This window comes from Neopelma chrysocephalum, unplaced genomic scaffold (assembly GCF_003984885.1).
Source record: "Neopelma chrysocephalum unplaced genomic scaffold, ASM398488v2 Primary Assembly neopelma1_274, whole genome shotgun sequence".
In the NCBI taxonomy this organism is placed as follows: domain Eukaryota; kingdom Metazoa; phylum Chordata; class Aves; order Passeriformes; family Pipridae; genus Neopelma; species Neopelma chrysocephalum.
The window spans coordinates 1,881,266-1,891,314 of NW_020897936.1; the positions used below are offsets into that span (position 1 = coordinate 1,881,266).

General features: G+C 49.5%; 1 protein-coding gene across 1 annotated transcript; it reads right to left on the reverse strand.

Moving 5' to 3' along the window:
* Positions 1–5,119: 5,119 nt before the first annotated feature.
* Positions 5,120–6,911, reverse strand: LOC113977888 (C2 calcium-dependent domain-containing protein 4C-like). Its single transcript, XM_027704410.1, has 2 exons — positions 6,834–6,911; positions 5,120–6,543 (listed from the first exon to the last, which is right to left on the reverse strand). The coding sequence occupies exon 2, from the start codon at positions 6,486–6,488 to the stop codon at positions 5,190–5,192; it is 1,299 nt and encodes a 432-aa protein (XP_027560211.1). The 5' UTR covers positions 6,489–6,543; positions 6,834–6,911; the 3' UTR covers positions 5,120–5,189.
* Between the last annotated feature and the right edge of the window lie 3,138 nt (positions 6,912–10,049).

A 10,049-nucleotide genomic window follows, 5' to 3' on the forward strand; every position in this document is an offset into this window, starting at 1 on the left:
AGTTTAAACAGGCTGTAACTTGCTTCTGTGTGTGTCCTTCACCACAGCAAGTCATGAACACCCAGAACTTTGGCTGGTCCTCCCACTAAAAACAAGCAACCCTAAGGCTTTGTTCAGACACCTTCTTTCACCTTGTGCTACTTCAAATGCTTCCTGCATGAAGCCACTGGAGAGGCTGAGCAATGCAAGTAGAAAAATCATTAAGATTGAACAGAACAGAGCAAGCTAGAAAAACGTGTTCAGTGCTTTGCTGTCTGGTACATGCAATGCTTGACAAGGTCAGGGTCTCACTGTACCACTCAGGGTAGCTAATTTTGCATCATTAGAACATTGGTAGCCAGAAATAGAAAAGTAACAGCAGAAGGAATAACGAAATCAGAAGACAGAGCTGTGGGGTCACCTTTGGCTGTTAATTCTCTTTGCTCCTGTTTGTTGGACCCATCCTCTCCTCTCTGTGCTCAGTTCCCAGTACCTCCCCCCAGATGCCATATACCACCAGGAACTTGGGCTGTAGCCATTTCTGTTCCTGACAGGAACAAAGAACTACTGGAAGCTCTTTTCCTCTCATAAGGACCCCTCAAATGCAAAGAACCAGCAGCACAAAACACAACGGGCTATTACCCAGAGAAGAGTGCGCCCCTCTCCCCACCCTGCAGGCAGCATGAACACTGTGCCCAGCCCAGGCTGGGCCTGCTCTGGGGCATCTGCACCTCTGTTTTACATCCATCACCTTGATGCAAAGTAGTTTCCTTCACAGACACTTTGCAACAATAAACTTTGTTTTATCTCTGCTGTGAGGACAGATTGTTCAGCATCATTTTATCTTTTCTTCTAAGAGTACTAATAATGATATTAGAGTACATTTCAGTCAGCAGCATTAGGTCTATACTGAAATGCCACTTCATTTCAATACGCAGATCAATCTCCCTGCATTGTTCTGTTGGGGCACACAGTAATTGAGAGCAGATAGCCCTGATTACACCATTCCTTTGGGGAGTGTAGGGCCACTGTTTGTTTTAATCAAACATCCTGCTGCCAAAAGCTATCAATAGATGTGACTCATTTCCTCTCCTACCCTGGCCAGAGATCGTGGCCCCAGAGTTCAGCCACCTCTGCAAAGCTCTGGATCCCTAAGGTGGACACAGGACAAGTGCCCATCCCTGAAGCTGCTGGAGAGACAGAGATGGCCCGGCGAGCACAGGCTCTGTGGCACGGCCTCCCCGGGGTCCTGCAAGAGGTCCTTCTACACAATCCAATTTACACAGACCTCTCCAGGACAACTTCCCCAGCTTGGCAACCCACAGACAGGCTTTTTGCAGATTTATACATTCATCTAAATGTTCTTTCCTCAGTTCTCCGAGGAAACTCAGAGTTGCCCACAGCAATCACTGGCTAGACTGAAAAAATAAAAGCATTTTTGCCCATGAGGCCCGCTCATATATTCACAGTCTTTCACCACAGTCACCATGACTGACTGAAAAGCCAAGCCCCAAGAACAGAAGTTCCCTTCCCGAAAAGCCCCTTCAGAGCAAGCATGTGCTGTGTCCAGCAGTGCCTCTCCAGAGCCAGCCTGAGAAATGGGAGCAGCTCAGAAAAAGTGGTGCAATCAATAGAATTCGATACTGCAGACATTATGCTGCCTAATCCCCAGTCTACAGGTCTGTCCTGTCAGGCTTTTTAGGTCACAGCTATTTGCTTCCTGTGGTATTATTTCTGAACTTCTCCTGAAAAGCAGCACAATTACAGGAATTGCATCTTCCCCTCCCTTACCTCAGTGTATCGCAACACAAATTGTACTGGAGACAACCTGAGGGGATTTCTGGAAAGAAAAACACAACACTTGCTTTGCAGTAACATTTCTTTTCCAGAATGGAAGAGGCATGGTCAAAATAGCTGGGTTTGAAAAGGCCAGCACAAGTAGTACTTCCAGAGCAGCTGAAAAAAATAATATTTGCTTAGCAAAACATGAGTCTGGGATCTTGGCACAAAGACCTTCTTTTCCTCAAACAACTGTCTGGGTTTTTTTTAAATTTAAATTAAATGTGATCTTCCAACCTTTGAGCACCACCGAACACAGCTGATCACTACCCCAAAACAGGAGTTTTGCTTGAGAGTCATTTATGCTCCCACATTTTCCTGGTATTTTAGAAGTTGGGAAACTTCTGCAGATGATATTTCTTAACTCTGAGGAGCTGTTTGCTAATGCCATGGGGTGGATTTTCTTCTTGCTGTTGACTCTAATCTGAAAGCATCGAGGCATCATGAGTTTTTCCAGGCTGGAGTATCCAGTTGCTGTTGTGTTTGCTTATGCAGGTGTTTTACGTAATTGCCCCAGCGAGGCTGACGCTCATGGGAGCAGCTGCAGCACAGGCAGCACTGCAGGAGTTCCCCACTCACAGCTCAGCTCACCTCTCAGAGCTCAGCAAAACAAGCCCTGAAACAGCCAAGCAAATGGAAGTGTTCAAACTGCATTATTGCTTTGCACTCTTAATGAGAACAACACCTGATAAGCAACAACCCAAAGCTCAAATGGGATCAAATAACCCAACGTGTAAAAAGACACACTAAAGTGGGGTGGGACCCCACCAAAACTGTTTTTCTTCTAGTGGTACAAACAGACCTAGTCCTGAGTCAATGTACTAAACAGGTACTTCATTCAAAGTTCTTACGTGAAAGAAGAAAATTATCAAAAAACCCTGAATTTAAATTATTCACCAGAGAAACATAGCCAAAGTCTATCAGTCCTTCCCAGGCTTAAACTCTGCCTTTGAATTGGGTCTGCAAGTCTTCTCCTGCTTTGCTTTCTGTCACCCTCTAACTTGCACGCCTGTCATCAAACCTCTCAGAAATAAGTCATTGCTTAAAGAGCCTTAAAACCAGCTCAGTTTCCTTTCAACCAACCTAAGATATAGCCTTCACCTCTTTAAGCACCTGATAGATAAGCCCAGCTGGAAACTTACTTTCTTCAAGGACTTACCTCCTCCCCTGCCTGCTGCAGGATGAGGCTTCAGAAGCACATTTCTCTGGTGGCAGTGACTCCAGCACGGCCACTGGTCTGCAGAAGAGAAGGCTCAGGGGAGATCTCGTTGACATGTATGAATATCTGCAGGGAGGGAGTGAAGAGGATGGAGCCAGGCTCTGCTCTGCAGTGTCCAGTGACAGGACAAGAGGCATCGAGAACAAATTAATTCCATTTACAACATCCAGAGGCCCCTTCCCAGCTGAACCTTCTCTCCCCCTGTGCCCCCGCAGTGTGGCACTGGCATGGCCCATAGCACAGGGTAGAGAGACACCCACCACGCTGTGACTGTTTGTGATCCTCTGATGCATGTCACTGTTCCCTTCTGGATCATCTCAGCCCCCCTCTCCACATGGATATATCTGTGAAGAGACACTAAACCCCAAAAACTAAAAATGTGCTGGTGGATGAGTGACAAGCCTGAAGAGGGAGCCTCTGCCTTCCTTTGGCAGACCCCATGCAATGACCAACTGAATTGGCTTAATTTTTTTCAGCATTACTGATTCTCCCTTGAAGTCACATTTTTTAGTTTCACTTCCCCCACTTCCTGTAGTTTATCCCTTACAGTTGGTTTGCCTGGATTCAGGAATACAAGCCCCAGTGGAGCATCTCCATCTGCTCAGTGTGCCAGTACCAGGATTCTGTTTTTAGAAGCACCTCACGTGAGCTGGATCAAGGATTAGCAGTGGCATTTCTGAGCACTCATAGTCACAGTTAACACTCTTTGGGCTTTTTCTGCTGTCAGAGTGAAAATATCCTTCCTGAAGTTCTTTGGTCTGAAGCAGAATCAAGTGATCCATTGGGCAAGGAATACCAGAATCTCCCCCTGAACAGTCCCATGATGGCAGGCAGTTAGACTCTTACCAGAGTAGGCCAGGGGGAGATTCTGCTAGAATCCTTGGGAAAGAGCTCTCAAGCTGTATGTTTGGGCACAAGCAAGGCTCTGTTTCTACAGCCTCCCAGGGAACACAAAAGAAAGCCTTTCTTTTCTGTGCCTGTGTGGATTGCTCCTCCATTAAGGCTTATCTACCTCCACATAATGAACCTGCAACTTAATCGAGGGAGGCAGCAACAGGCCTGGGTTTTCAAGACAGAGTTTCTGTCTCCTCTCATTTTTTCTACTGGTTTATCTGTTTTACCCTGCCCTCAGTCCACCTCAAGAGGGGAAAAAAAAAGATTTAAATAAAAAAAAAAAAAAAAGAGGAAAAAGAAAAGAAAAGTGGTCTCTCCTTTGTGCTTCTCCTGGTGCTGTGCCAATTGTGTGACAATGACTTGAGCAAGGTAGGCATCAAGTCATCAGCTGCAGCAGGACTTCAGTGCAGAGATCCCAGTGTCCTTTGCCCTTGCCTACTGATATCTTATCTGCTCCAGCTTCAGAAAGGATTCAATAGCTGAATTGCCGAGGGTTATGGCTCTAGGGTACATTCCTGACCAAAATTACCTGGCAACTTCATTCTGAGGGCTGGGAAATCAACCATGGAAAGCCAAAGTAAATGAAGATGTCAAGTGTGCTGCAGCAGTCACCTGGCAGGAGCCTGTTCAGTGTTCATAGTGTAGGTCTGTATAAAGAAAGAGCCCTGACTGCAGTGGCTTCCAACTGCTGCTCAGAAGCTGAGCTTGTTATCCTCAACACAAACTTACACAGGCTTTGGGAATCCAAATCCTCCACCAAATCCAAATCCAAAATCTCCACCTGCTGTAGAAGAGCTGATTCCCAAACTCTCTCTCCCACTCTCCCCCCCCCACAAATACAGGGCTCATTACAACATTAGTTTGTGTAAATGTGAGTGCTGACAGAAGGTCCATTGAACAGATGTTGTGTGCACACACTTCATACCTGCTTAGGGACCAGGATGGGTGAAAAACACTTCCACAGCCGGAAAGCCATAAACTAGAACAGCCTTGACTTGCTAACTGCCTAATCCTTGATCCTAAAGGCCTTGCCCTCCTGTCCTACTCTCCAGGCAAGTCTGCTCCACAGCCACCTTTCAATGCCAAATACCTGACAGAGTTTGAAGTGTTAAGCAGCAAAACAAGGCACAAGAGCATGATGGTAACACCAAGCAAGGCAGTGCTTTTTACTTAGAAAAAAAACCAACATAAACTCAATCCAAATCTTTATTTAGTAGAAAAGTTTCAGAAGACAATTTCTGTTCGAGTATTTGAAGCCTTACACTGACAACATACTCATCAAAGACAGCTGCCGTTCTCCCAAGGTATAGTCCCGTCTCATACTGCACCCTTTATTCGTGGCTTTCATCCTCACAGAGAGGCTGTGCAGCTCTTCCTCTGCAATGCCATCAAAAAAGAAGTCCTCGTTGAAGATGGGATTTCTGCTCCTCTTTATAACAGTGCTTCTCTGCTTCTGTGTTTTCCCTGGCACCAGGGAGAAGGAGATGCAGCAGTTGATGTGTTTGGGCTCCACGCTGTCCTCGTACAGGCCCTCGGCGCTGATGAGGCGGATGCGCAGCCGCTCGTTCTCGGAGCAGTACTCGGCCGACAGCCTCAGCAGCCCCCCCTTGTCCATCACCACCGCGCTCTCTCCCACCAGCCTCTCCCGACTGCGGGGCAGGTCCAGAGGGAATAGGGGAGAGCAGGACGTGCTGAAGCTCCGTGTGCCAAGCAGCCCCTCCGAGGCCCTCCTGATGGCGCTGGGGCTGTTATCGGTGGAGCTGCTCTCCTCCGTAGAGAGGGAATTGTTCCTGGCCACGCTGGATTTGCTCTTGGCTTTCAGTGCTCGGCAGAGCAACCCCTCCTGACTCTGTGCTTTGGTCAGGGAGCAGGGTCTGGGAGGGGACCTGCTCAGGAGAGGAGAGCTGAAAGGAGAGGATTCGCTGGAGGAGGCAGTGTCACTGTCACAGGCGCCCTGCCTGTGCAGAGAGAGCTGCTTGGGAGGCAGCCTCACAGAGGAGAAGCTGATGGCAATGGGATTAGACACACTGCCCTTGCCACTGAAGGTGTTGGCTCTGGAGCGAGGCAGCACCAGGCTGGGCAGGGCACCGCGGGGGTCACCGTGGAAGATGGACTCCTTCCTCCTGGTGTGGGGGCTCTCCAGCAAAGTGCAGAAGCCATAGGAAGTGGGGGCTCTGGGAAAGTGGGGCAGGGAAAGCGCTGCTTGGGACTGGGGGTCCGAGTTGGTGCTTTCTTCCTCCAGGGCTGTCATCTCCTCTTCAACACTTTCCACCTGGATGAGGTGTGGCAAAGAGCTGGGGCTATAGGCAGAAGTAAGAGCTGCATCCACTGAACTGTGATTCTGGTGGGAGCCAGTGCCCTTAACGGAGCCAGAGCCGGTCAGCCTGGGCGGAATGCAGAATTCAGGGATTTTGTCGGGAGTGAGCACGTTTGGAAAAGCAGCAGCCCCCAGTCGGGGTTTTTCTGGCAGGTTTTGGCCATGTGGCAGTCCCAGGAAGGAAGAGCTAGGGAGATTTCCACTTTCATGTGACGCTCTGATCTTTTCCAAGAACCACATTGCTGTAGCTGAGCAGGAGGTCCTCAAAGGGGAAAAGCCCGACGGACAAATCCACCTGCGGACACACAGAGGCAAAAAAGTACATGAACATTCTTCTTGGACAGACTGCAGGGCACGGACAGCCGAGCAAGGCACCGAGGGCGCCATTCAAGGCGGGACTGGCACAAGCCTATTCAACCCACGGGTTCCAAACGGCCCCTACCCAGCGCACCCCTTCTAGCCAAGTCAAACAACACAAGGACAGAACGAAACCGCTAAAGAGAGAAAACAGCATCGAGTCTCTACCGGGGCAAACGTCCCTCTCTGGCAATGCCCCCCGCGCTTCTCCCCGAGCAGAGCACGTACCTCGTGCAGTGCGAGCCCCCGCTCCGTGCAGCAGCCCCCACTCGCTGCTCGCCGGGCTCGGGCACCTCCGGCAGCCGCCAGCACCTCCCGGCCGCCCGCCCGGACCGGCCCTTTTCTACAGGCACCGGGCACCTCCCACCCGGCGGAGGGAGGGAGGGACGGGGAACGGAGGGGGCTGCCCGAGGGAGGGCAGCAAAGAAGGGGCTGCCGGGCCGGCGGGCGCGCCTGCCGCTCTCACGCGGAGAGGAGGAGAAGGAGGAGGAGGGAAAGCACCGCTGCTGCCCCGCTGGACACCGTGTGGGCGCCGGGGTCGTGCCCAGGGCAGGGGGGAGGGACTCACACAAGGGCCTGTCCCGGGAAAGCGCCTTTAGGGCCGCCCCACGCCCCCGGGAGCCGCCTGCGGGAGGGGAAGGGGCTGCCCGGGCAGCACATCACCCCCGCGGCCTGCCCCGGCTCCCTCTCTGATTAATGGCGATTTACAGAGGCGTCCCGAGATCAACTAACAAACCCGGGACAAAAGCAGCGTTGTTTGGTGTTTCTGTTCTTCTGGAGCTCCTGGCGGCTCTCCAGCGCTGGAGCGGTAGGAAGCGCGGATTGCGGTTTTCAAGCTCCTTTGTAAAGAACTTCGCTGCCCTTCTGCATCTGATTGTGTGTCGCCCCTCTCCTCATTACCCACAAAGAACACGAGACAACGGAGCCTTGACCCCGTGTCCTTATGAGCGATACTGGGCCACGGCAAAACCAGCGATGCAGATGCAGTGAGGGGAAAAACACGGCAGAAAATGCTTTGGCGTGTCACAAACACAGACTTGTGTGACACTGAACAGGCGCCGCACTGAGCCAGGTGGGATCCAGCAACTTTCTCAGCACAGTTCTGCAATGCAGCAGCGCCTGGACGGACCTCTGCAAACTCTATAATTATCCTGCGAGCTGCAAATAGCAACCTGAACTGCAAAGCCAGGAAGGCCTGACTGACTGGTTGGCCGAACGTTCAGCTGAAGGTTGTAACACAGGGATAACAGACAAATAATATTCTGCTTTCCTTTTGCCGGCAAAGAGCTAAAGTTCATGTTTACTGAGTGCTCAAAATAGACGAGATGTGCTCAGAGAAAACAGATCCGGGGGGTTACAGGGGCAGGGAACATTTTGAACCTGCTGAAAGGTTTAGCTGGGAACACACATGTTCTGGGTTTGAGCTCTGCCTCTCTCCTGCTTGTTTTACACCAGTTAAGCTTCACTTGTACAATAATCCTCTAGTGATTAAAATCAGAGGAAATTCTTTCTACCATGATTTGTAAAAGGGTTCAGGACACCCCAGAGGTCCCAGTAATGCTGCAGTTGCTGGTGCTCTTGTAGTTTACTTAAATGGACTTGCTTGATGTGAGCATGGTTCAAATAATCTCTAATTCTAATTTAGAGGCTTCTGGAAAGGGTTTATGCTTTCTCCAGCTAATGAGACTTTTCAGCAGCATAGTAAGAGGAGTTATTGGAGACCCTAGGATGCTCTCCTTTGGGAAGCACCATAGAGCTGTTATCCATTCAGACCAGGCAATACAGCACTATACATCCTGCATTACACACCATGCAGCTTCCAAAGAGAAAGTGAGCTTGTTCCAATATACACACCTCTGCTTTGAATACCAAAGAAAAATTTGACTCTAAACACGGAGAAAATGTAAGGAAATTGAGCTTTTTAGTGGGAACTTCATTGCCTCCAATAACAGATGACAGAAGTAGTTCAGATTCAGCAATCATGGCAACTAGCCTCAGGTATGCTGAGTCCCCAGCTGGCATCGGGCAGTGGTGCAATAAAACAGCCACCCTGTCAGAGGTACTTGATTTCTGTTTAGTCTCTTTGGGCTTCCAAGGAAAAGAGCGAGGGCTCTTCCAGCGGGTGATCAGTCTCCTGCTCACAGTTGCCTGTCTCCCTCCAGTGCCTGCAGAGTGAGCAGGTGCCTTACACGGGGTGGTGAATCCTGCCCTACCTAAGCCGGCACTTCCCAGCCCTTTAAGTGCCGGGAGTGCAGCAACACTTAAGCACTTGATACATCCCCCCTGGAAATAGGCACTCAGATCTGCGAGTGTAGCTTCCTGTGTTCAAAGCTGTTTCTCTTTCCTTGATTAGCTTCAGAGCATAATTAAAATGTGCTGCCAACAAGGCTTCCTGTTGCTATAAAAAATGTGTCTGCAATAATCCACTTTTAAACCGGAAAGGATATAATTTGTGGCAAGGCTTTATTACCACCCTAGTACCTAATAACTGGTGAAAGCCTGGGATCTTGCCAGGGGCTGGAAAACCTGGGACTGAATGGAATCTCCTCCCAGAGCAACACAGAACAAAGTCAGGAGTTTTCCTTGGCATGTTACACTGATATTATTTCTCTCCTGCCTTCACTGGGCACAGTGGCCCCACTCAGGAAAGGTCCAAAACCTGTTTGAAACTTGCTGGTTCGAGGGCCTGGAAGTGCCAGGAGAACCCTTCCAATGGTTTGTAGAGGGTAGAGAGACAGGAGGGCTTTAGGAGCTGGCAGCCTTTTGGTGATGAGCACTAGGGGAGGTGAAACCCTCCCTATCCAGCCAAGATGAATGGAGAGATAAAGAAAAACTTCCTGCCCTGCTGTGAAAGGGGGAGGCATCAAAGATAGGCATGGATGAGGCAGCACAGAAGAGTTTAAAGCAACAGCCATGGCTCAGTGCATTATATTACCTAAAATATGCAACATTTCCACAGGCCTCTGTGAGAAAAAATAACCCAGTTCAGTTTTATTTTCCTAAAGAAAGCAGCAGTAATTCAGCTGTGGCTTCTTGAAAGAAAACCTCAATCAATTGAGAGGCACTGACTATTTTCATTCCAGATTGATATCACTGCAAATGTACAGCACATTGATGCCTTCCTGTCACTGTGACAAATGTCAGATCTCTCTTAGCAGTCTGCTCTCCACTTCTGGCCTGAATCAAGTCATTCTACATTTCTTGTTTAGTAATAAAAATGGTAACAGCGGTTCAGCAAAACTCATCTGACAACCCAATCTTTCTTCTCTTATTTAGTACATTATAGTAGCTTATATTTTACCCCACCAGCAAAGGCAGGTTTCTGCACAGCTTTGCAAGTGTCCCTGCTGCTTTAAATGAACAAATGAAAGAAAAAGTGCCCAAGAGCTGCTTGGCAGAAGGGCACAGGAGCTGCGGGGCCCTTCAGGCACTTGGGCACTTCAG

Coding starts and splice junctions, on each gene's coding strand:
- LOC113977888 (XM_027704410.1), bottom strand. CDS start 6,488: ATGTGGTTCTTGGAAAAGATCAGAGCGTCACATGAAAGTGGAAATCTC.